The sequence below is a fragment of the Vicugna pacos genome, chromosome 29 (assembly GCF_048564905.1).
Source record: "Vicugna pacos chromosome 29, VicPac4, whole genome shotgun sequence".
NCBI classification, from domain to species: domain Eukaryota; kingdom Metazoa; phylum Chordata; class Mammalia; order Artiodactyla; family Camelidae; genus Vicugna; species Vicugna pacos.
The window spans coordinates 2,287,443-2,315,418 of NC_133015.1; the positions used below are offsets into that span (position 1 = coordinate 2,287,443).

The window sequence follows — 27,976 nt, forward strand, 5'->3', positions numbered from 1 at the left end:
TATACTTTGTTTTTATTCTTATTTTTTTATATACTTTAAATATGAGCCAGGAAAAAAGGAATAGAACCATACACATCTGCTGTTAACTTTGGTTACCTTGGTTGTTAGCTGAGGCTAGAAATGAGGGTAGAAACATATATAGAAAGATTAATTTTTTTCTTTATATACTTTGTATGGCTTTATCTTGGAAACAATTTTAAAGAATTCAATAAATAACATTTAGAAGTGTAATGTGGATAACAGTTTAATGAACAATGCTTTTGGAAGGACTGGAACCAAGGACTATAGGGGAGGAATGTGCTGTACTAACACTGATTTAAGTATATAAAAGGTACACATCAAAAAGCCAATTATCCTAGGTAAGTAATAAATAATCCACAAAGAAAGTGAATATGAAAATGGCTTCCATGAAAAACACATGAAACCTAAAGACACTGTTATGTATAAGAAAAATATAATTATTATATTAAAAAGATAGTTTCAATTAACCAGACAAAATAATTGAACTATGTAGCAAAATGTAAACTTTCTACTGTGTTAACTTAAAAAAAATACTATAATGTCATGAAAGGAGACTAATATTTATCTGAAGAAGAAACTTCATTCAAGTTTTTAATACTCATGTGGATCTTATATAAACAATATGATCAAGGCAATAAAAATACAAAATACACTTTTATAAACTGAATTTTCTTCTTGAAAAAGAGTCACTTATAAGCTTTTATTTTGAAATAAATTTAAAGATGGTAATTGAGAAACCAAAAGTATCTCTGGGTAAGGCTGAAGACCCATTTGCTTGTTGTCCTTCAACTTTTGTACTATAACCTTGGCAAATTCTTCCCCTTGGATGTCACTGGTGTCCAGCAGTTGTCTGACTTTTGAGGTCCTTGTAGGTTTAGTACTAATGAGTTCATAGTCCTCCTTCATGATCAGATCCCTGGACAGAAGGGCATCCAGCGACTGGTTAAGGCAGGCTTCAGTCATCTGGCTCACAATGTCTTCTCTCTTACTCTGAATCCACTGCTGGGCTATTCCAGGCTGAAATCGCTCTGTGGGAGGGCAAGGGATGACAAGCAAAAAGGTGGGGATGGGTATATCTCTATGAGTAAAATCAGATGAAAAATGAAATAATAAAGCATAAAACCTAATTTTACTAAGATTGTGCTAATATGGAACGTTACCAATATTCTGGCGGATGCTATTAATTTTCAGGAAACATTCAGACACTTGGGTTACCTCTTCCCTTCCCCTCCAAGAAAAAGCACAGCCTTTTTATATGCTATAAATCATGAGGGCAAATATCAAGATTTTTTCAAGTCTTTTTTTTTTTTAAACATAAAGGATACCTGCATATTTGTTAAATAAAAGTATATTTACCTTCAGCAACATATTAAGTCACATCTCCTCTTAGCACTCCCTCCCTAAACAGAGGTTCATGGAATACCATTTAGCCCTATTATTACATGTCAACACTCACATCTTTTGGAGTTGGAGATGCTTTTCTGCTTATGGTATGTATTTATCATACTGAAGAATTAAAAACAAACTGATTGCATGGCAAATCTATAAACCTACTGAACATATAGCTGTGAGGTGGCACCATTTACGAAGGGTTTCACAGTAGATATCTACCTGAATTTCCCTCAGCTGAGAGTGGATTTATTATCGCTAAAGAACACGGGGCAGTCTTGTGATCACAGCATGCTGCCCTCTGAGCCACAGAAATGTTACTGTTCCAACTGTGATTTACTGGACACTGATGCAGCACAGAAAAGTCTTGCGTTTTTCCTGTAAAACAAAAACATCTTCCTTAGGGGGTAGTGTAATCCCTTAGCTATTACTATTGGCTAAAATAAAAACAGCTGAGTCATACAGAGGGTAATATTCAGTGTCTTTAATTTTTCACTACCTAATAAACCTAATTCTACAAGTAAATATTTTTTTAGAACAAAAAAGGGTTTATGCTGAACGTTCTTACCATACTCCTGTCTGTGCCTGCCTGTCCTATGTACATGATAAACCATGGAAATTTACTTCTTCATCTAGTCCCATGTTTTCCTTGTGTTGTCTTCATCCTTTTGCATTTTGAATGTATCCTCTAAATGTATATATGTGACATGTGTCTTTCCATACTCTCCTTTGGTCATCTTATTTAACCTCAGGGCCTCAAATCACCTCTCTTCCCAAATCTATGGAATTAGATTTTGTCTTCGCTGAACCTTAGTCTTATATTTTTCAACAGCCCACTGGCCATCACCCTCATATGTGCTGCTGAACACCTCAAATTAAAAAAGAAACATTAAATTATTCACTAATTATTCATTAAACATTAATTATTCATCTTAACCCTAAACCTGTTTCAACTCCTATTTCTATTAATAACATCAGTGTTCTCCCAGCCACCAGGCTAAACAACTTGTTCAGCTTTATCTTTTTGTCTCTCTTTCATCCTGCAAGTGAAAAGTCATCAAGTCCTATCAGTGTGTCCCTGTAACATCTCTTACACCATTCTCCCCTTTCAGACTCTGGGGCAGGCCTCATGACCTCTCACCTGCACCACAGTAATAGACCAACAGTCTCCTAACGGCTCTCCCCACCTCGGGTCTCCTTTTCTTTCCAAAATATCCTACGTATTCCAGCCAGGATGAATCTTCTTAAAGCAAAATATTTTAACACGTCACACCCTTGCTCAAAAATTTGCAGTAGTTGCTCCCTACCCCGAGCAAAAGAGCCGGAATGGCTTAGCCTCACATCCTAGAATTCATGATGCTATGACTCCACCCTCTTGATCTTTTATCTCCTTCCATTTACCCTCTTTGCCAGCTAAACCCAACTACTCACTGTTCTCTGTGTTTTCTTGCTTCTTTGCCTCTATGTTGTTCGTTCTGCCTGGAAAGCCCATCCTGTATAACTACAGGATGTCCAACCTTCAGCCAGATATAACTTCTTCATGATGACAACATGGTGTAGTAGAGTGACATGAAAATATTTATCAAAAGACCTGGCTTCGAGTCTTGGATTTGCCAGCTACTAACTATGATCCAGAAGTCTTGATCCTAAGAATCTGTAAAATGAGGAATATCTCCCTCACAAGGTTGTTGTGAAAGTACTTTGTAAAAACTGTCACTGTCTCACTGTATCACCATAGTCCTGCATCCTTATCCCTTTCACAACACATTGCTTGCTATTTCATGCTATAATTACTTTGAAACGTTTCTCTTCTTTCTTACAAGAGATTCTTTTTATATCTTTCTGTAGTGTCTAATATAATGATCTTAATATTTAAATGTATTTGTTTAACATCACACTACTATTTCCACATCTTTAGAATGTCACTTTCTAAAAATGAGTTATGAATGCAAATGAAAGACATGTCACACAAACCATGACTGTTTGCCAAGAATATGACCTTGAAAGAAAATGAAAAACTTGCAAGTAATACTGATTGGACAAATTTACATACTAGGTAAAAAATCATTGTCTTGAGGAGCTGACAGGAACCCCGAGGTTCTAGGAGTAGTTTTACGGAGCTGAGAGGAGTCACACGATTCCTAAAGTAAATGGAAGATAAATGATTCACGTTAATGAGAAATCATTTTTAAGGTAATGCAGCTTTCATTTTTAAAAGGTTCTTTTGGCTTATTATAAACAAAGAATTAAAACTACTACAAATTAGACCTTACAAAATTAAAGAAACACACATATAAAATGACAAACAAAAATGAACTTGATTTATCAAATCAAGTTAGGGAGGGTGGGGCAATAATTAAATATATTAGAAATCATTATTTTTAATGTTTTTTACATAATCTCAGAGGCTTTGTCTGGCCAAAGAGAAATTTGCAATCTGCAACTCTGATTGCCTGCCGATTTAGAGCAAATGCCTATTACCAATGTCTTGGGTTCCTTTAGTATCCAGGAGTGGGAATCCATGGAAAAAGTAATGCAGAACTTGGCCCCAAGCCTAGCTCTGTCATGGAATTACTGCCTAAGCTTTGACAGGCATTTCAACTCTCTGGCTCTCAGGTTCTTTTTCTGTAATATCCATCTAAAAACGTGCATGTGTGGGTCAAGGATCCAATGAGATCTGTATATAAGGATGATTCTAAGACTGTGCTTTAAGGTTCATTTTGAAGGTATTATGACTTTTCTGGAATCTGTAAAGAGGACATATCTTAAAAAAATCATTAATGTGAAATAAATGTGAATAAAAGCTACTAAAGAGATCTTTCTTTTTGGATATTAATCATTGGAAGAGGTAAGAACAAGGCAGGTATTTTAGCTCTTTTACATTTGGAAAAGAAGGTATAAATACAGTGGCCGAACTGTAATCAATGACTTGCCTACGTAGCATCCTGAACACCATCCATTATATAAAACAAAGACAGGGACAGAAGTCAATGCCTAACAAAGATGCAAGGACTGTGATTAGTGAGATGAACAATGCACTGAGAATTAAAGAGAGCTGGATTTCAGACTCACAGACACAGAACACAGACCCGTGGTTACCTTGGGGGAGGGGGGTTTGAAGGGATAAACTGGGAGTTCTAGATTTGCAGATACTGACAGGTACATATAAAATAGATAAACAAGTTTATACTGTGTAGCACAGGGAAATGTATTCACTATCCTGTAGTAGCTCATGGTGAAAAAGAATATGAAAATGAATATATGTATATTCATGTATGACTGAACTATTGTGCTGTACACCAGAAATTGATACAACATTGTAAACTGACTATAATTCAATGAGTTTATTAATAACATATTTTTTTTACCTCCTGTGCACCATCATTTACAGGTATGTTCGTAGATGACTCCATTTTCTTCTTGTCACAGAAGGGAATGGTACTTGAAGCACTCTGTAACTGGAATGAATGCACACATGTATGTACTTGAATTAGAGGTGATGAGAAAATATATGAGTGAAATACAATCTGCTTAACATATTTTATATGTTTATACAAAATCAATGGAAGGGAAATGTAAATCAGTTCAGAATATAATATATAACTTAAAGGTAGAGACAGTGTAGAATAGGGGAAGTAACTTTAGTGACACAGGTTTTGAACCCTGCCTCATATTAATTGGTTACCTTGAGCAAATTCATCTCTTAAAATGGAATAATATCTACGTGCAGGATCGGTCTAGAGATTGAGTGAGATAGTGAGTATACAGTACCTGGTTCAAACAAGGTACTTAATAAATTTCCATCTGTGTAGCCACCCATATTACTAAGCATTTACTTTACTTTAGGTGCTGTGATTGTATGTACTATTATTATTTTTCTTTTTCTAGATAAGAAATTGCGGAAGCAGAGTGCCTCAATGGAATGATGGGTGCCAGTAAGATCTGGTTTAGAATCCCAGGATATCTAACTGTTTGTTTTTGGACATGAGACCTAATCTTAGTTTATTTATCTGTAAACTGGAGATAAGAATGCCAATTTTACAAGATTACTGTAAAGAGGATTAGAAGTAATACATACAAAAAGGCCCTAAGATTACTTTGTAAGCATTAGATAAATTGTAGCTATTAAGCAGCTGATTTATTTAAATATTATACCTTTGAATTAAAATTGTTTAATGATTTACTCCGGTCTCTATAAACCAGGCTTGAATTAGCTGCCATCACTATTGAGTGATTTGAAACAAACCCATCAGTCTGCTTTTCTTCCCCAAACCAACATAACGTCAACTTCTCTACAGAACTTTAGAAGTTGGCTGTGTAGGGTGTTGTGTAACGTACTTCCCTATACTTCAGCATCTTGTCTATAAAACGGAGATGGGCGGTATTCTCTCCCTAACAGTTTTACAGAATTGACACAAGGATTCAAAAAAGAAAAAAAAAAAACAACAAAAACTACAACAACTCTGACTGAAAATAATACAGCAACTTAAAAACACTGACCGATGAAAGTAATGCTACTGGTAAGTGGTATTCAAGTACTTGAGAACATCCATCTTAAAATACTTAATTTAAAAAGCAAACGTTTCTCCCCCAAATTAAGTTTTAAACAGAGACCCTAGTATTTAAGTTGGTTGGGGACAAAAAAGGAACTGAACTGTTTCCTCTTGCATTTTATAACCAAAGTACACACTGGGCCTCTATTATTAATAAAAGTTCTACAGCCTAACATGGCAATAAACCTCAGAAAAACCCAAGATAACTGAATAAAGAGAAATCCAATAATCCAGACGGCTTTTACTCTGTGTATATCAAGGCTTTAGGGAAATAAAGATTTAAAAAGAAAAAAACCCAAAACTAGTGACTTAGGGCGTTCATTGTACACAACTGGCATTTGTTACGTATTTTAAATCCACATTTGACATATGGGAGGTCTGGAAATGTCTCTGAAATCTAGCGGTGGCCATTTGAATGAAATGGAAAAACTCTTTGGAGACAGATTAAAGACAGTATTCACAATCTCTGGTGAACGTGACTGCCCCAGTTCTGTAGCCTGTAACTGTGGAAGGCATATGGATAAAAACTATAAACTAAACCAAAAATCTCCATGATTTACCATTCTAACTTTCAGCATTCCGTTTAGCAATTTACCTTTGTTTTCTTTAGCTGAATAACAGCTTCAAGAAAAGTTATCTCTTCAAATGTTCTCATAACTGGTTCAAGTTCTATTAAACATTCTAAATAAGAAAAAAAAAGTTAAGTTCAGATTGCTTCTAGCCGTTAAAATGAAAAACATAAATGCTAATATTTAACTGATAAGGCCCTAGGTCAATTTTGCCCCAAACTGATGACATTCCATTGTCTTCAGACCTTTATTACAGGTATACAGATAGAAATATAAACCAATGGACTAGAATTGAAAGTCTAAAAATAAATTAGTCAGTTGTTTTTTGACAAAGCTGTTAAGGCAATGCAATGGGGTAAAGGACACTCTTTTCAACACATGGTACTAGGACAGTTGGATATCCACATGAAAACAGATAAATTTACTCTTACCTCACACTGTACACACAGTTAACTTGAAATAGACTGTACATCTAAATGTAAATATAGGAGAAAATCGTCATGGCCTTGGGTTAGGCATGATTCTTAGATATGACTTCAGAAACAGGATCCATAAAAATTTTTTTTGTAATTGGGCTTGAAAGAAAATGGAAAACTTTTGCACTTCAAAAGATGTTATTAAGGAAAATGAAAAGACAGCCCCAGACTAGGAGAATACTTTCATGTGTCATGAATCTGCTAGAGCACTTATATCCAGAATATAAAAAGAACTCTGAAAACTTAATAAAAAATTACCCAATTTAAAAATAGACAAAAAACTGAATTTCACCAAAGGAGATACACAAATGGGTATATGTAGCCATGATCTGGACTGGATCATCTAAGGCGGGGGGGGGGGGGGGTTGAGATAACAAACAGTAAAAGACCCTTATCAGAGCTGTGAGGCATCCCAACAATTAGAAATTAAGTATAGCAAGAGAAAAAGAGATTGAGGAAGACAGAGTAATAGGGAGTGTAGTCTCTCAAGTCTTGGAAGCCATCAGAGGGAAAGTTCCAAGGAGGGAAGAGTCAGCCACATGTATCTACTCTGCGGAGAGACGGAGATAAGCAGGATTTTCCAACATTCCCATCCTCGGTAACTCGAACAAATGCAGCTTTAGGGGAGATAGGAAAACAGAAGACTGATGTAAGTTTGTCAAAAAATGCATTAGAGGGGAAGAAGTAGAGACAACAAGTATGGACAATTCCTACAAGGTGTTCAGATCTACACAGAAGTAGGAAAATGAGGTGGCAGCTGACGGACAATGTGGGGTCAAGAATTTTTTTCCTACATGAAGATAGGAGATAATAATAGAATACATCTGAATGCCGGCTGAATGACCCAGTAGACAGGCAATACAAGAGCAGACATAAAGAACAGAATGATGGAAGGGAGAGGTGTCCAGAGCATATGTAACACTGTTCACATTTGTGTTAAGTATACAAACACCTTTTTCCACTGTAAAGAGATAAGGCAAGAAAAAGATGGATCAATTATAACTAATAAGTTTGTAACCAGCATAACTATGAGGGAGTTCTCTTTTGTGGCTTCTATTTTCTCAAAGCTCAAAGGAAATATGGCGCATGGGGTGCAGGAGGTTTAAGAAGGGAGCACAAAAGACAGTATGTGTTACCCCTGTCTTCTCTTCCAAAGTTCAGAATTTATTAAGAAAAGTCACAGAATGACAGCCAGTGATCAAAGCATCACCTTTATTACTGATAAAGCTAATTGGAATACGTTCCTGGTTTAGATCTTCAGCCAGGGGCTTGGTAACGCTTTACTCTTGCAGCGAACAGCGTCACTCACTCAGCCACCGGCCTCACCTGCTTCCATATGAAGGAGCAGAAAATGTGCGCACCCCTTTATAAGTAGACTTATAAAGTAGGACAAAACTGAGGAAGGACTAGATAAGAATGCTCAGTTTTGCTCCAAAATTAACACATAAGGAGGAGTGCTGAGGGGCAGAGGGAAGCTGGAAATGTTCTTCCCACACTTTTCTTCTTGGGGATTGAAAAGGAATTTCACCTTCACTTTGGAAACGTGAAGAATGGGGCTGTATCACCGACAGCAGCATAAGCTGATTGTCGAAGATAGCAGTTCTCAAACTTGCAGGACTTTAAGGTCTCAGAATTCTTCAAAATTAGTAAGTACCCTTTTGTATATGTCAATCATATCTAGTGATATTTACTAGATTAGAAATTAAAGCTGAGAAAATTTAAAAATGTCATTGTGTAAGAGAACACAGCCTGTTGGAGCAATGATATTGCCAACACACCTCATTTAGTCTGTTTTTCCAGAGGATGAGAGTAAAAAGAGAAGATAGTATCTTAGTATTTATTATTTTGAAAACAGCTTTGATTTTGTGAACCCCTTATAAAAGTCTCAGGGACTAACCCCGCCCTCTATCCCCCACCCAGGGGGCCCCGCATTGCGTCTTAAGAACAGCTGATCTATGAGAATGGAATAGATGTATTTGAGAAGTGTAACAGGATTGCCAAGAATTGTTTAGCACCTGGTTTTAGCCATTAATGTAAAGAGAAATCAATGAATTCCACTTCTGGCCAAGATGAAGCAACCAGGAACATTTTACCCTCCTGCCGGAAGCAACTGTTATATTAGCAAGACAAGATACGTGAAACAGTGTTTGCTGAAGACACTAGATATCAAGCAACCAAGGACAGTGATCTCTGAGTGACAGGAAACAACTGAGGTGAGCCTCATGATAGCCGATTGCCCATGCTTACTGCCTTGAGAGTTTCCAGCTATACCACAGGGAGAGGGAAATAAGATGGGGCCCAGTGGATGCTCAGAGTTGAGGAGACAGGGCTGAGAGTTTGGACAGACCAAGACAGAGTGCATATGACAGAGTACCAAAGAAAAGAAGTCTGCAGAGAGAGACTGCACAGGGTTCCTTCCTCTGAAATATTCAGCAGTACTGAGCAATGCAGGGTGGAGAAGTCAGTAAGCCAAAATCCAGCGTCTTCAATGAATAGGGGAAAACCAGGAAGTCTGTAGAGAAATAAGTATTGTCTAATGGCATGATCTCCAGAAGAGCTGGAATTTTCAGAGAATGGAGAAGAAATTACAATTTGGAAGTGACACTGGGGACAAATCCTCTTACATGGCTCTGAGAAATAGATAAAATGTTACTCCATTATTATAGCAACTTCCGATTTTTTAAAATACAATGCCGATGAGCACTGGACATAACTTTTGAATGCAAAGTATATTTCATTGCTTTTTCAGTTGGAAAGATTCCCAGTCTATAGCTTGTCTTTTCATTTTTAAAAGCATCTTTTGGAATAAAATAACGCCATTTGCAGCAACATGGATGGACCTAGAGATCGTCATTCTAAGTGAAGTGAGCCAGAAAGAGAAAGAAAAGTAGCCATATGATACCATTTATGTGTGGAATCTAAAAAGAAAGAAAAAAAGGACATTATGAACTCATCTACAAAACAGAAATAGACTCACATAGTAAAGAATCTTATGGTTACTGGGGAAAGGGGTTGGGAAGGGATAAATTCGGGAGTTTGAGATTTGTAAATACTATATATAAAAATAGATTAAAAAAGAAAACAAGTTTCTTCTGCAGCACAGAGAGCTATAATCACTATCTTGTAATATCTTGAAAAAGAATATGGAAATGAATACATGCATGTACATGCATGACTGGGACATTGTGCTGTACACCAGGAATCGACACATTGTAACTGACTATTTCAATTTTTAAAAAAAGCATCTTTTGAAGTGCAAATATTTTCCAATTTTTTCAGAAGCCTAATTATCAAATTTTTAAGAAATGGATCTTGTTTTCGATCTCATATATAAAAGCTCTTTGCTTAACCCAAAGTCATGAAGATTTTCTCCTACATTTATACTTAGCTGACGATCCATTCTACCTCTGAAATAAATCTTAATTCTACCTGCTTTTTCTATCTCTAGGATTACCACCTTAATCAGAAAACTCCTACAAGAGTCTCCTAGCTGGTCTCTGAGTCTACGTTTTTCTCCAGTCAATATCCACGTAGCAACAAGAGTGGTGCATCCTGAACTTACATGCCATTTCCCTGAAAAACTCACTTTAATGACTTTCCATTGTACCTGGAATAAATTTCTAACCTTTTTATGACAGCCAACAGCCTCGCCTACTGCTCTAATCTCATCTCATAAAATAAAAACAACACTGAATTAAAAAAACCTTTGAACTTGTCATCCAACTTGTGTAATATTTCAAGAAATATAATATTCACAGCATATTCACTATTTTTAAAATTCAAAACGTCCACATTAAAACTGTACACTAACTTAAGAAAGACGGTCTTTCATCTGGATTTTGTGCCCATCCACTTTCTATTAGAGAGACCATCAGTGCTCGATGAGGTATATCACACGGCAAAGTTTCTTCCTTCGTGTCAGGTCGATGTCCTTGTGACACGCTATACATAATCTGTAAAGGATTGGTGACTTCTGTCAAAACAAATATATTTCATTCATTAGCAGTATATTATGATCTAATATATTAAATACATTCTAAAGCCAACTGAATGAAAATGAGAGAATCTTAAGATCTTAGGAATAATTCATTACTTCCCTTTCTGTCAAAGGAATAAATATATCTCACCCACTGCCAGACTTGCTGCCTTTTGTGGGAGGAATTTTTATGTCACCTCTTTGAGTTGGGGCTTGGCCATGTGACTTGATTTGGCCAACGGAGTATAAAGAGGGTAGCAAAGCCAAGAAGGGCCACAGCAACTAATATCTAATGTGAATGAGAAAGAAATGTTTAGTTTGTAAGTGACTGAGATTTTGAGGTTGTCACACAGCAAGGTGACCTAAACAAACCTCAAAATAGCCAATATTATCAGAAAAATTAAAAATTATTCTTCAGCTGGTCTTATAGAAGTACTAATTACATGTTCGTATAAAGAATTTTATAGGTGGACTGAATCTTAGAAATAAAAATTCAAAATTCTTATTTTGCAGATGAAAAAATGAGGACTTAAGAAATTTAGTGGCACAACAGAGCTAATTATTATCACAACAAGAAGAATCTACAGTTTTCTGATTCTTAATCCAGTACTTTCCAATATATGGTAGATTCACACTGATACAGAATTCACACTGATACACTTTTCTAGTGTGTTTTCCACAAAATGGATGGTAGGCAGATTTAAGACAAGTGATCTTTATTTAGATCTGAGCATGACTTGCTAAGATTATATCACCTAGAACAGGGAAGTCAAAGTATATTTACCTTCAAAAGGGTGTTTTCTGGATAAGACTTCCCATGTGATAACTGCATAGCTGTTTAAGATAAAAATACACGTATTTTTACATTATAAATTAAGTATGCATAATAAAACTACAATAGTATTGATTTTTTAAAAATCTCTGGAGATTTTGAAAGTAACAAGGCAGTGAAATGCTGCTTAAAGAACCACCATGTAGATCCAAAATGATGACTGTTCATATATAGCTTTGTTTTGAAAGGGAATTAATACAATTTGAAAAATTAGGAAATTACTGTAATAAAAACTTGAAGTTCTAGGCTAGGATGACTTATTGTGGATTCTTCAACACCTAGATAAGCTGTGCTCTTTAACACATGATTTTATTATTCACATAAAATAAAGACTAATAAAAAAGACCGTCTCCTGTAACCCTGTTCTGTTCTTCCTGGTGCAAGTACAGTCTCCTTTAGCAGTGTTACGTGTCATCGTCACGTTGTTTCCCTCCCCCCATCAAGGTCAAATATGATAAAAACCCTTGAGTATTATAAACTGATAGGACAATAAGATACGCTTTTATACTTCTTAAGGATGTAAAAGTTGCTTTAAAGCAAGACATCTTTAAATTTAAAGATTTAATATTTAAAAATATTAACCATTGTCTCTAATTCATTTTCACCACACTTATGAGAAGCATAAAAATCATACTCTAAAGTGCATTTTCAAAATTCTGATTGATTAATCTTTTCTTTTTTTAAGACAAGATTAACGCTGAGCAAAAGTAACATACTGTACCTGTATATATCATGCTTGACACTAGCCCTTGATTTTTGTCCAGGTTCATAATTTTCAGGTGGCATGTAAATAATTGTCCCTCCTTCTGGGGCGGATTTACCACTTTGTGATTGGGAAAGGGACATCAAGCGCCATTTCGATAAACCAAAATCTGCAATCTGCAAGGGAAAAAAGAAAGTCATTTAATAATTTTCTCCTTAAAAAAATCCAAGAATTGGTTGTCATTTAAAATTTTTCTCCTTAAAAAAAATCCAAGAATTGTCTTTTTTATATCCATTGTATTTAGATGAGACCAGAGCAAATGTTATATATTAATATTTTATTTCTGTACATTCCATCAGTTTCTTAACAAATTGGATCCCACAGTGCTGAACCCAGTAACTAGAAGCAATACACACTGACTTGAAGTTCAGCAAAATACCATAAATTTTAAGAGGGAGACTAAGTTTTGAGAAATCAAACGAATATCTTTTGTCCTTTATTCTGAATGAGCATACACACTGAATACTTTTTATGACAAGTAGCTTTTTAGTGTGTGCTTTCAAAATTGACCTCTACCTCACAGAACTGCTAAACGACTCGTATCTAATATGACTCGTGGTGTGTTGTTTTACAAGTCAAGTTTATACGTTCTTATTTACAGTGCTACAAACAGTATCCTTAATTCTGAAATAAGTAAAATCTCATAAATCATTATCATGTAACTGACACCCACCACCAAAAGAATCCCTGTTGACAATAGTCTAGATAGCGTATGAAGCATACGTCCACACGGGGAGTGCTTAGAGAACTACCAGTGACAAACATTCGGGATTTTTGATATGTCCTTTGTAGTTTTATTTCACTTACAAATTTTATGCAGATATTATACATTATCTTACAGCATTCTAAATGCCTAAAACATCCCCCCCCCTTTTTTTTTTAAAAGAAAGACAAAAATGTAAGGACAGAAACAATATTTAGTGGACAAAGGAGTATAGGAAAACTTTGAAGACATTTATTTTAAATTACATAGACCTTTACACTGCATAACTTAGGAATCAACAGAGTAGAATCAGCTCCATCCAACACACCGTTTGTGTTTCAATCATTTAACTCTTAAATATTTAATAATTTTAACAGAAAAAATAATTTGTTTACTCTTTAGATAAGTCTGAGATAAAAAAAAATTGTGGTCCCACTCCAAAAAGGGAGGGAGTAGCCTGAAAGAATCTTTCCTACATTAGCAAAATGAAAGGGTAAGTCTCAGAAAAAAATTAGAAAAGACCACGAGGGAACATGGTGCCTGTACATGGAGAGCTAAGCTGAACTGATTTCTAAGGGCAATACAGCATGGACTCTGGAAGAGGGGTTCTGGAGGCCTGGTTATTTAGAGTGATGCTCTAATTCTACCAGTTAATTAGCTGTGTGACCTTGAGCAAGTTTTCTAATTTCTCTGGGCCTCACATTACCCATCTGTAAACTGGGGATAGTAACAGTGTCTATATCACAGTGCTGTACTGAGAAAATTAAACTAGATTTTCTAAGCAAAGCACTTAGAATAGAACCTGGCACATAATAAGTGACCTATTTATGTCGGTATTATTAATGTTTTGTACGTAGGAATAAACCTCTAAAGGTTGCTCTCATGCATGTAAAGCCAGCGAGCACAGTGTGCAGTTTCAGGGCCTTTAGTCACTTTTACGTGGTATTAAGACTCTGAGGACCTTATATCCCACACTCCTACTTGCCAGTCCAAACTCTATTCCTTCCACCCATCCTCTAAAAGCAAAACAGTACTCCAGCTGCACATCTGCTAGAATAATAAGCATCACTTTGAGAAGAAAAGTTTATTTATTGAAAAATGCTAAAAAAAGAAACTTAGATCTGGTCTCATCTTGTACCTGAATCATAAATTCCAAACTATTGGGCAATTCAAGCTACTGGTTTGAATATGGTATTGGAGAAAAAGTATTCTGAGCTGGCTTCCTTATGCGCTCCTTTGACTTCACCTGAGGGCTTCATCCATGTGTTTTCAAGCCTCACCTAGAAAACTTCATCAGAATTCCCCCTATTAGCTAATTTAGTTTGGCTTTCACATGGAACCACATTTCTCCCCTTTCTCTATTATAAACATGATATACAAGAGACATGATTCATTAAATCTGGATGTTCAATAGAAGAAAAAACTGAAGATGGTGATGAGAGGAATACGAGTTCTGTGATTTCTTGAGGGGCTTGATAAATGTATCATTCAGCAATGAAGACAGAATAGCAGCCTTTCCATTCTGCACAAATCTTAATATGCATTTCAAAGCTAAAGGCTTTCTTTTTAATAAAGAAAATGACAAAAGCAATAAGGATTTACTGCATAGCACAGGGAATTATATTCAATATCTGGTAATAACCTATAATGGAAAATAATCTGAAAAAATATAGCTGAATCACTGCTGTATACCCGAAACTAACACGGTATTGTAAACCAACTGTGCTTCAATTAAAAAAAGATGAAAAATTAGAAGACATTAAAACACACTACTCATAAAAATCATCCATAATCTTATCACCCTACCAGAATAGCTATTTTAACGCACATAATACTATCCATTTATGTAAAACTATAAACTTATCATCAATAAGGAGCCATAAGGAATAACCTCTAAGTATTCTGGTTTCCACACAGGACTGACAAATAGTAGAGAAAGTAAATACTGTACATATAAATATTTTCATTTCAAAGAAGACTACCACTGGCTCATTTCTATCTAAGATACACTAATGGACCAGCAGATGACCAAACTGAATGTATTCTTTTTAAAGTAGGAAAATCTCAGTTGATCTCAATAAATCTCAGTTGATCTTAATTGGTGGTAAATGTTTTGCTTTTAGATACTGTGTTTCTGGTTAGCATTCCAGTAAAAAAGCTTACTTCAAAAAACTACAGCAAGGTGTGAATTCCCATTTAATTTCATTAAGTATTTTTAAAAGTTTTTTTGCATTTCATTTAAAGGCCCTTCCAAGAAGACAGGTAGACCAGAAAACTGGTACTTCTTCATGAGTCACTGATACATTTTGACTTTTAAGGGACATTTATAAAATAAAAAGGAGAGACACATAGGACACATGTATAAGTGTCACTAATTTATAAGAAGGGTATCAGAAAGGTCACAGTTGTGTATGTGATAAAATTAATAAAAAGAAAAACACAAAGCCAAACTATTTTAAATTCTATTCATTTCAAAGAAAAGACCAAGGGTACCCAACTGATGAATGAAAATGAGAAAGTAGGGACCGTCACCCATTACTTTGCTTCTGCGCTCTCCACCACGAATAGTTTCTGAACTGAGATGAAGAAAAGGAAGTCAAAGGAGATTGAAAAGTTTCAAAGTACAAATCTCAGGTCATTTAGAACATATGCAAATGCCTCCACAGTGATGCAGCGGGTACTAAAGGATATGAGGAAAGCAAACGTCATTCTGGTTTTTAAAAAGGGGAAAAACGTTGACTTCCGTAAATCTACACACTGGGAGAGGCTATCCATTAATTCCAGGTTGAGAAAATTTAGAAAGTTTATTTAATGAAAGGGATACTTTATGAGTAACTAAAGAAAGAGCCAGAAAGACTGAAGGAAAACAAATTGTATCGGACGAGGGGTCAATTTCAGAGCTCATGCGACATTTCTCAAGTGCTCCGCATGTCCAGCACATCACTGTTGCTCCACAAAGTATTTACTGAAAAAAGGAATGATGAGTTTCATTTCCTTTTTTGAGAGCAGGACTGCTGTCAGAGAGTAAACGTTGAAACAGTTTGTGTATTATAAAGTGTTTTGAGGTACTTTAATAATAATACACTTGAGTGTTAAATGGTCAGACCTACCTAGTATATACAGAAGGTGTGGAATTCATTCATTTGTTCATTCAACAAATACTTACTAAATGCTTCTATATGGCATGTGCTGAACAGATGGTAGTTTAAAATAGACTAAATTTCAGTCTTCATGAAGCTTATACATTCTAATTGGGGGAGATGGTCAATAAACACATTAATAAAAATGTTATGTCGAGGGGGGAGGGTACAGCTCAGTGGTAGAGTGCGTGCCTAGCAGGCATGAGGTCCTGGGTTCAATTCCCAGTACCTCTATTAAATAGATAAATAAAATAAAATTACCTCCCCCCACCAAAAAATGAAGTAAAATAAAATGTTATGCTAGATGATGAAAAATACTATGGAGAAGCATTTATCAAGGAATGAGGACGCAGAGGAACAGGGTGACTTGTCAGGAAAAGCCATTTGGATACTGAGCTGACAAAGGTGAGGGAGTAAGCCACGAGGACACCTGGCAAAGCAGTCAAGTAAGGACTTTTGCAATATTCTTAAGGACAAATGGAGAAATAGGTGCTGTATGACAACTCTTTTAGGAGTATTCCAAACAAAATGAATGCTTATTCTCCCAAAGTGCTAATTAATAAAAGGACTGATACTGGCCTGAAGGGAGGTTTTTAGCATCATTTTGTAGAGCTCTGATTAGAGCTCTGTAGTAGTTAGTATTTAATAATGACTTGAAAATACAAAAAGCCAGCGAATTAAATCTGAAGATGACACAAAGCTGGAAGACAAAGTTGAGATCCTTGGACTACAGAAATAACATTCAAAGAAGTCTTAAGAGCTGAAGTTATCACCCAAATCCAACAAGATAAACTGATGATGTCCAGAAAGTATTCTGCAAGGTGCATGGTAAGGAGGTATGACTGAAGTTAACAACACGTTAGAAAAAGAAAAAAAAACCTCTTAGCTGCTTTTTGCTGACACTGAGTGCTGCCTGACTGTTGGTACAGGACTGCTCCCCAAAAGACGAACTACTAAGGAACTATGAAGCGAAGTACGTAGGACCAGGGAAATGATACCTCCATTCAATTCTATTTTCACCAGACCACATAAAGGGTATTTTGTTTTGTCCTGAAAATACAAATTTAAGACAGATTTGAACACAGATGCATGTACATAGCACCTGGGATTAAAACTCATGTAATAAGAAAATTGTGTGAATGAACTAAGGATGTTTAGAAGAAAGATGGACAATACACTAGTATGTGTGAGGGTCAGAAGGGCTGTCAGGGGGAAATAAAACTGAACTTTGAATTCAGTTTATCACACAGAATAGAACTAGGACCGAAGGGCAGAAGCAGCAGGGAAGAAGTTTTGACTGATCATATAAAAAAGTCAGTCATTCAGGTCTGATGTTAAAGACTCCCCGCCACAGACTAACCGCCTTGGGAGAGGAGGGATGTCTAAGTGTTAAAAACCATTAAACACAAGAATGCAGATAAATGTTTGCTTTTTTTTTTAAAATGGTATTATTTAATTGTTTTATTTTGGCAGAGGGGAAAGCAAATTAGGTTTATTTATTTTTGGAGGAGGTACTGGGGACTGAACCCAGGACCTTGTGCATGCTAAGCATGCGCTCTATACCACTTGAGCTATACCCCACCCCCTAAATTTTTTTTTTTTAAGTCTGTACTGGTTTAATCCATGTCTAATGTAGTTTACAAAGGGAAAGGACAAGTACCTTTGTATAGAATATACAGACACAGCATCACACCATGGAGCCCACGAGAGGGGCGAGGGAGACAACACTTTTCCTTGGGAACGGCAGCTCTAATCCCAGGAAAGGTTCTCGGCAGGAGGCTGGGCAGCCAGAAGCACCCTCATCCAGCCCGTCTCAGCCCCTGCTTCAGCTCGGCTCCCATCTCCTGTGCCTCCCCCTCCCCCAACTCCTTATGAAGAGCCCCAGGAGCTAAGACTAAGGAGAGGATCATGTCCCTTGGGGCGTGTGCCCCACGTCGGGGAGAAGAAATATACACCACTGAACACCGAGCACATAGGAGAGGGAAGGGACACCAGGGAGAGGGAGTGGGAGAGGCAGCTACCCCAAGAGGTGGGTGGGCCGAGCCCCCAGTCAGCCCTGAAGAGGCACTGCTTCCAGGTGTTCGTAACAAAAGAAGAAAATCGTACAACCGGGGGGAGGGAGAGGGCCAGCTGTCCCACTTACACACAACACTGTAAACATGCACGGCCTATAGTACATGAGCTTCAGTCTGGTGTTTGCATGTCTGTCTGTCCATCTGTCGGTCTAGGGGCTGGATCTCAGGAGCCTTGCCGGGCTACTCCCCACCCCCGCCTCCATGCCGCACCCTGGAAACAGAACCTGAAACAGTTATGGTCCCCAGTCTTGGCGGGAGCCAGCAGGCAGGGCCTGGGCCTCAGCCCCGACTCTGGCTTAGAGTCCTGTGTGTGTGCATGTGTGTGCGTGCATGTATGTACACGGGGAACCTGCGTGCAAGTATGTACAAGGAGGAGTCATGTCACAGGCGGAGCAGGTGGGGCTCAAGGCAGGCCTGCCTGGGGTGGCTAGCTCACACGCAGATTCTCCGTAGGTCTCCAGGTGCTGTGATGGTGTTGCACTGGGGGCAGAGCTTCTTGGACCCAGGGTCCGCGGCCAGCACTCCTCACAGTGCACGTGTCAACACTGGATGGACGTTAGGGGCATCGAGTATGAGTCCATGCAGATGAGGCGTTTGTAACGGTCCCCACGGGAGAGCTGCCGTTGGAGTTCCCAGACTTGAGCCTTCAGGGCCTCAAACGTGGTCACAGTTGAATCTTCAGTGATTTTCTAGATGTCGCTGTTCTTGCAGGTCTTCTGCATGGCCTCCTGCTTGCTGCTCTCACCGCTGCTGGTAGATGGCATCTCATCACCGGCCCATTTCGAGAACTCAGGTGTGATGCGTGTGCTGGGAGGGCCGCCACTTAGGCCTGCGCCCCGGAGTGCCTCTCGCTCCTTGGCTTCGCCAGGCTCCTCGCCCGCTCAGGGGATGACGTCAGCCTCCGTGTACCGTGGCTTCCCGTACTCTGGAGTGTCATCCCCACCCACATCCAAGGCAGCATCACTGTCCGGATTCTCTTTGCCGCCGCACATGACGAAGCCAGAGCCTCGGAACCCACCTTCCAGGCCAGTGGGGGCCCGTCTCCGCTTCTGCCCGCACCACTCATACGCCTCAGAGCGGTTGCTGTTCTCACGCTCCATGTCCGCGGCATCGTCCTCAGCCACGCAGGAGCCTTCCCTCTTAAAAAGGCAGTGCTCCGCTTGCCTACTCACCTCCTGCTCCGATCCTGCCAGGGGGCGGCTGCACAGGGGACGTACCTGCCCTTCATCTTGCTTCCTCCGTTTCATTTTCCCAATCCGAGCATTCAGTCGGGTCTGCCGGTTGGCTCGCACTCGCAGGAAGGTCTACTCCCTCCCTCCCGCCGGCCCCCCTGCTCTGCCGGCAGCTCCGGGCCCTCGGCATAGCCGCCTTCGACTGCTCTAGCGGGACGCCGTGGCCGCCGCGCGGTGCCGCCCCAGCCCCGGCCTCCGGGACTCCGGGCCCCGCGGCCGCCCGGCCGGCGAGGGCAGCGATGCGGGCGGATTGCCCCCGGCTGCCTGGCGGCGGCGGCCAGGTTGTCTCTGCCTAAATTTTTTTTTTAAAGTAATTACCTTAACATGAAATTCATTATCCAACAAGATATTTTGAGTCTTCAGGTCGTGATGAAGTAGAGGAGGGTTCATATTGTGCAGGTAATTTACACCTAGCGCAATTTCATGCAGGATGCGGAATCTCAACGGCCAAGGAACATCAGGGTATTCATTTTTCTTCACATAACATAAAAGAAACAAAATAGAAATTAGTGGCCCACTTTCACTGCATTTCCACTTAGGAAAAGAAATAGTCCATGAGGAAATATAGTATAAATTAAATATTTAGTATAACTAAAGGCAGGTCAAAATATACGCTCTTTTTTATTATATAGTATCAATTTGACATTATTTAACATCCTTATATCTCATTTTCCTCAAGTTTTGGAGAAAATAATGATGACTTTACAGTACTAATAGTTCCTCTTAGTTTATATTGGTAACTACATGGTATGCGTCTTTCTTTGGGTGACAGTTTTTAATTATATTTCGTCTGTGTAATACACAGACACATGTAGTTATACTCATACCCATCTCCCCATTCCATGGCTTCTATCAAGTAACTTGTGCCCATGCACGCACACCTGAACACATACATGTACACAATTTGTTCTTATTGAAAATTTATATTTTTCCTATTAATATAAAACCAAACTTTATTATATAATAATCATTGCATCAATTAAAATTATGACTATGTTATATATTTACTAAGCATTAATATCTCATACTTTTAAATCATAAAATGAATTTATTTGCATTCCAGCTTGAAAAATTAGCCTTTGGGAGTTTTGTTTTTGAGAAGGAGACAAAGATCACCTTCATTTCTAAGTGTATACAACACAGAAACATTAAAAATGTAATGTTCTCTATTTCTTGGTACCTACAAGTGAGAGTCATCTGAACTTTCTTAAATGTTTTCTGAACATACAAGTTACTACAGCTTCCCAGGAGAATGAACACACTCAGAAAAATGAGACGATGTGGGAAAATCTGACAATGAATCATCAGGGACCATGCTACTGGGTACATTTTTCTAAATGAAAAAGTATGCTTCTACTGGAAGTTCAAAACTGTTCTTGAGAATTTGTTTTTTTTGCAAATTGGTCAGCTTACTGTTCACCGATTAACTCACTTGGTAGGGGAATAACTCAAAATACTTTGTGTTTACAGTGTATTTTGATTTTTTCCAACAATCTTTTGTGAGGTTGGGGGAGGGTGCTTCAAGATAAATCCTACCCTAATAATACAATACAGGACACCAAAAGAAACACAAAACATACATGTTGACCATTACTTCCTCTTGTATATATGGATCTCCATCCTGTGGACTAATTAAATCTTTCAATCTGTGAAAAGGTATTTTTGCTGAAAATGATGCAGTTTAGAGGAGTAACAAGCAAGATCTCTCTGCTAGAGTGTTACATGGATCATGGGACCAAGCAGAAGAACACTCACTCTGTATTTTATGATTCCTTTTAGGAGGTAGCAAGCCCCCTGAAGGGGGCTCTAGAACTTCTACTGAGCTCCAAATTTGGGTACCAGACTATCTGCTGGGGTGCTGGGTATGACAGCATTACATACAATGTTTGCTTATATTCATAAAAAATGGGAAATTGTGTTTAATTAGTATTTGTATCTTGACTGTTTTGGTTACACAAATCTTACACATTGACACTAGTCACTTTACTTGGTCCTTGTTTTAGGTGGTCCAGTCACAAACAGAATGTGATGTATCCTGAAATAAAGAGGAAGTCACTTCATGACTGGGTGACAGTAGCAGCCAGTCTCCCTTGTTTGCTTAGAGAACGTTGTGACATGTCAGAATTTAGGAGTGTCCAGTGATTGGGTTTTACACATTATGTTCCCCAGTTTCAACTAAATCAACTCTTGCAAAATAGATCGAGTTATCTGAAAAATATTTCCTAAGAGAAACTGCAGGGTGGAGATAATAAGATCAAACAACAGCAGATGAACACATACATTTTGAGAATGAGAAGACCCCGAATTTGTTTACTGATGGGATTTGCAGTCAAAGCCAGAGTAACTGGTACCTTGAGAGAAAGGTAAATGGCTCACGCTATTGTCTATTACAGGAAAAGTTCAAGTATTTGATACTCAGAGATAGCTCTATGTGTTCTATTTACTCAGAACTTTATGAACTTGTATTACTAACATCTGATTTGAATCCTAAATTGCCTTCAACATAAAATAAAAGCTGGCTTAATACACAATAAATTGTATAGTGTGCAGACTTTAGGTCCTTTAGGATGCAGGGTCTGACTCCAGTTATTTTTAACAACACAAAAGAAGCTATAAATGGTGAACCTTTACCACTGCATTTGGTTTTCATTATTCTTATTTTGATTCATTTATATATCCCCAAATAATCTGACCATATGTAAAACCAAAGCACCACATAGCTTGAATAACAGAATTACAGCCATTGAAAATGTACAATACTTACCCTATGCAGGAGTTCATTTAATGATCCATTTGGCATGTATTCAGTAACTATTCCCAAAAATTCAGGCTCATTGCAAATTCCCAAAATTGGAAGAATGTAACTAAATCTAGCTTTGTGTAAAATTTCAGCTTCTCTTAAGACATCAATTCTTTCACTAAAGAAAGAAAATGCAAAATTATTTCAAAGTAATGAAAAATACATAATTACTATACCCATAATATTAATTCACCCTGGATTTTTTTCATTCTGTAGCTTTTGGCCTCACGTAAATTACACAACTTGTCTGTCTTATTTTCTTCGTATTTCAAGCAGGGACAGTATCTACCCTCTATATTCCACAGGTCTGTTTAGAGACCAAAATAACTTCTAAAAGCCACTGACAGAAAAAAGTGCTATGTACAGATTATTATACTTTTCCTAGAAAAGGGAAGAACACAATACTTAACTAAGTTTATAAAGTCTATCTATATTAGAATGACAGGTGCTTGAACTAATTACACTAAATTTATGTTGTTATTAGAATGATCAAATTTGATTAGAGAAAAGAATCAAGTTTGATATTAAATGTTTTCATTGTATGGTTGCACACCCTGGAGCTTAAAACACTTAAAGGTTGTAGATTTTAATGACTAGCTGATAACAGTTGTGTAAGGGACAATATTGCTTAGAAATTATGCACTGGAACTCAGGAAAAGAACACTGAGAACAGGTAAATGCTGTTTTAATCTGTTGTAACAGATCCCTGGTTTATTTGCTTATTCACTCATAAAACAAACAAATATTGAACTTCTACTATGAATAAAGAACTGTGCACAGCTATTAAGACTATTAAGCTAAAAAAAACAAACATAGTTTGTGACCTCAAGCTGTCAGAAATCTTTTTAAGAAAACTAGATACTCATTGTGGTTTTGATTTACATTTTCCCAGTGATTAGTGAAGTTGAGCACCTTTGCATATTTCCTACTGGTCATCTGCACGTCTTTGGATGTGTTAATTATACTGACCTTGGTAATCATTTCATGATGATGTGTATGTATATCTAATACTCATGTTGTGCATTTTAAACATATATAATTAATTTGTCATGTATTCCTCAATAAAGTTAAAAAAATAAGGAAAGCAAATAAATAATGAAAGAAAACTAAATAGTCAAAATGTAAGATGGAATATGATAAGTGCCATCAAAAACAAAAACAAAAAATAAGCAAGTAAGTAACCAAGTAAATAAATAAATACAGAACTGTAAGGAGCTCAGAGAACTAGTAACTTTGGGCTAAGGATTTCTACAGTCTTGAAGGAGCTATTTCAACAGGACTTCAAGGATGGATAGAATTTCAATCATCAAAAAGCACGCATCCAAGATGGATGTGCATTTCTTTTTCATCTGTGTATCCCCAGGATCTGGAACAGTGCCGGGCACACAGAATAGTCTCATAGATACCATATCAAATGTATTCAGAGCAGTTAAAGTGAGGGCTATACCTGGAAAATGGCAAATTGTTTAATATAATCAATGTGTAACAGTATGTAAAGGAAGTGAAGGTGGATCGGGCAGGATATGCCCTCATCTTAGAGCCTTAAAACTGGGTGAAGGTGTTCACACTTTATTTGGTAGTCACTGAGTTGTGACTCAAATTTCAGGTTTTTGAGCAGGGGAATGATATGAGTGGAACAAACTTTCAGGGTGATTACTTTGGCAGCAAGGTGTAGAATCAGCAGAAAGAGGCAGAGTTTGAAAGCCAGGTGTTAGAGGATTATAATATTGGTTAAAATGTGAAGCAATGCGAATCTGGAACCATAAAGGCTGCAGTAGAAATGGAAAGAAAAATACCAGCTGAACAGAATGCCAGGTTGTGGCGACTGACTGACTGACTGAGGCGGTTTATTTGCATACATATGTAAAAAAAAGGGAGGGAATTGGATTTGTCATCAATTTTTACTGCGGATGACTTGGTGTTGGTAGCAGCAATGATAGAAATAGAAACATCTCTAGGAGGAGCTTATTAGGTAAGTGATGATGTAATATAAGTTAGTTGGTGCTTAAACCACCCAAGCTCTTGATGAATGGCTGCTGGAAAAAAGACAAAAAAAGCAACAGATATTCCAGACCAGACTATGAGGCCTGCTTTAAAAACATACAAAAAGCAAGCAAACAAACAAACAAACAAACAAACCCCAAAACAAAAAACTCAGTCATCTATATTTTGAATAGGTAGTATATTCACATTTCAAAATTCAGGAGTTGCAAAATGTATAAAGTAAAAAGCTTCTCTCCTCCTCCCTCTTCTTCAGTTACTTAAATACCCCAACTGTGAGACAACCAACTCTCTCTCTGTTTAAATTCATATTCTCTAAGCTGAAACAGTTCTGTGTTCGCCTCAAGAGATGTGGTCAGCAACACAGTTACTGAGAAGCACCTTTGCAGGGAGGCAGAGGATGGACCTGGAGGTTCCTGGAGACTCTGAGGAAGAATGCTTCAGAGGGCAAGCCGGGGGCGTCTCAGTGATACTAAATATATACTCCTCCTCCCATCAAAAGGCTGAGGCATCTTCCTTCTACTGTGATTCTGTTATGTGCCGGCCACTTTAAGTGGACTATCGCCCTAAGATCAACCCTCCAAAGCTGGTTTCACTATCTCCACTTTACACACGAGGGCTCAGGTAAACTAACAATTTTCTAATGGTCACACCAACAACAGGTGACGGCTGGAGCCAGATCTGAGTTGTAATTGTGGGACTCTTAACTGTGGGACTCTTAATGCCTTTGTTCTTTCCATTCACTGATCAGAGAAGAGAAAGTTCTTGAAGTCAGATTGCAGGAAGAATGAGTGAGAGTGGGAAGACAGAAAAGCCAAAACAGTTTAAAAAAAAGATTTTTGTATTTTTAAAAATAAAAACATAAAATACAGCTTCTATAGACGTATGACTAAAATTATCCAAATCAAAATTTCGGTTACAAAACAGGTATGCTGTCTACACAGGGTGTCTGAACAATCAGTCAGACATCTCCTCATAGCTGGGAGACTGCTGGGGAAGGTCTACTTACTGGGCAGAAGTCAAGTTGCAGAGAATGACTAAATCACTAAAATAAGAACATGTAACAGCACATAAACCTACTTTTCTTTCGGGCGATCCCAAAGAACAATGCAATCATCGTCCACACCAGAGCCCAGGAAGTGTATGTGTTGCTCTTCCCACTTTATAAGTGAGGAAACAGACACATTGGGAGTCAACTGCAGAGCCCAGCCCCACGCTCAGACTACATAAATGCTGCTAACGTTAACGTTCTAGGTGACAAGCGCGAGAAAAAAACGTGATGTCGTAATACCAGTGTTTCACTGGTTCTTAAATGGCTTCTTTGATGACAAAATTAATTTCCTACCCAATTTAGTGAAGAATTTTAGATTATGAAAATTGTTGGTGAATATGGAAAGGGATCTCCCTCTTCATTTCTTGGCCCCAAATGGCACAACACTTTGATAAATTAAAATCTTCAGAAGCAGCATCCAAAATGGAGGGATTAGCTGGCCTTAAAATACCTAATGAGCCCCTCAGTGCTAGATTTCCATGTATTTTCATACTTGATTCTAAAATACATCCACCCTCTCTAATGAACCTGCACCCTTCAAAGCTGACTACATACACCTACTTGCCTAGAACTTGCTCCACAGAATTCCAAGCCCAGGGTAAACAGACACCACACCCTGAATGGTCACTAGACCTGGATTACGATACCCAAAAAGTGGGGACAATTTTTATAAGTGTCTCGAATTTACTGTGAGATGTAGCCCATCCAAACCTGACAGGAAGAGAACAAAGAAAAGCCACAGGCACATTAAAGGCCAGTAACACCCAGGGCTGAAGCTGAGGAACTGATTGGATATTGGATACTGACAGCCTCCCGGCCAATCAGGCAGCCAGCATGATGTGTTTTCACTTTAGACAGAGGGGGAGGAGAGGACAATGTTGCAATCATGGATGTTAACTCACTAAGAACTCAATACAGGTCCCAGTTAAATCCCTACTGGAAAGAAAATACACAAAAATAGACTCACTGACTAATACATTTGGTCCAAAGTTTTCTAGAAACAGAAACTAAGTCTAGCCCTCCCTTAAAACTCCGACATTGCACTAAAACTGTTCCAGGATGTGAGTGACGTTCAAATCTTTTGGCTATTTAACAGTCTTTTGATTCAGTTTATTGTTAGCAAAAATAATACACATTTCCTTTGGGGATGGGCTTCCCTGTGAGAGGAGAAACTAAACTGACTTGAGTTTGGTATCTAAACTTTCATGACTACACTGTAATAAACCAAAAAGAACAACAGAAAGCACAAACCAAAACATTCCAGACACTAGAGTACTGCTGTTCAACAAAAATATAACATGAATCACATACACAATTTTAAGTTTTCTAGTGGTCACATTAAAGAGTAAAAAGAAACACATAAAATGAACTTTAACAATATCTTGTATGTATCCTAATGGATTAAAAAAATCAACTCAGCATATCAGTACAAAAGTGTTAATGAGGCATTGTAATTCTTTTCTTTCTTTCTTTCTTTTCTTGTAGTACAAAATGCTAGAGACCTGGTGTGTATTTCACAACTAGAGTACATTTTAGTTCGGGCATCCACATTCCAAGCGCTCAACAGCCTCCTGTGGCTAACAGCTTCTTACTGGTCAATGCAATCCTAGAGACCGACCCCCCTCCCCAAAAGGGCCAAAAAAAAAAAATCACAGCAAATAAAACCCAATTTCAATAAAGAGGGCGTTTAGAGTTGGGCTGTGATGGCTGATTTTGAGTATCTGCAGAGAGGAAGTCCAGAAGTAAGAAAACAGAGGGCTTTGAAAAGAGAGGGCTGCATCTCCAGAGAAGCCAGCTCTGCCCACCAGGCCAGCACCACGCCTGAAAGACGGCCTCGAGGTGTGGAGGGATGGGGCCGACCCCACAAGTGATCGCGGTCGTTGGGGCTCCAGAGCCCGCTTCCCCCCGGGCTGGAGCCAGCGGCGTTGGGGGACGCAGACTTGGTGGCTTCGCGAGGGAAGCGCCCGGGCGCCTACCTGTCGAGCAGCGGGGTGTGGATGTGCAGGTGCTTCACGGCCACCTGAACGCGCCAGTCCGCGTGGCGGGCGGACGACACGGTGCCGGACGCGCCGCGGCTCAGGTAGCGCAGGTCGGCCAGCTTGTGGTAGGGGATGCTGGGCAGGGCGCTGCAGATGGCCTCGTGGTCCATGGTGGCGCGCGGCGCGGGCGCTCGGGGCCCGCGGGCCGGGTTCCGGCTGTGCCCGCCGCCCCCCGCGGCTCCGCCCCTGCGCGCGCGGGGCCGGCCAGGCCCTCCCGGCCGCCGGGCACTGGGTCACGAGGCCGCCATGCCCCGCGCAGCCCGCGCCCAGCCGCCGCTCTTCCGCAGCCGGGCGGGCGCCGCTCGTCTGGAGCCCGGGGCCGCTCTGCGGCGGCGCAAGCTCCCTCCCCAGGGCCC

The 27,976-nt window shown here is 38.7% G+C and overlaps 1 protein-coding gene and 1 pseudogene across 1 annotated transcript; both read right to left on the reverse strand.

Moving 5' to 3' along the window:
• Positions 1–688: 688 nt before the first annotated feature.
• RIPK2 (receptor interacting serine/threonine kinase 2) lies at positions 689–27,965 on the reverse strand. Its single transcript, XM_072951715.1, has 11 exons — positions 27,558–27,965; positions 22,494–22,647; positions 20,048–20,203; positions 12,538–12,695; positions 11,769–11,818; positions 10,820–10,981; positions 6,559–6,644; positions 4,779–4,868; positions 3,464–3,551; positions 1,633–1,788; positions 689–1,049 (listed from the first exon to the last, which is right to left on the reverse strand). The coding sequence occupies exons 1-11, from the start codon at positions 27,728–27,730 to the stop codon at positions 712–714; spliced, it is 1,611 nt and encodes a 536-aa protein (XP_072807816.1). The 5' UTR covers positions 27,731–27,965; the 3' UTR covers positions 689–711.
• On the reverse strand, positions 18,930–20,010 carry LOC107033380 (E3 ubiquitin-protein ligase RNF220 pseudogene; annotated as a pseudogene).
• Positions 27,966–27,976: the final 11 nt, after the last annotated feature.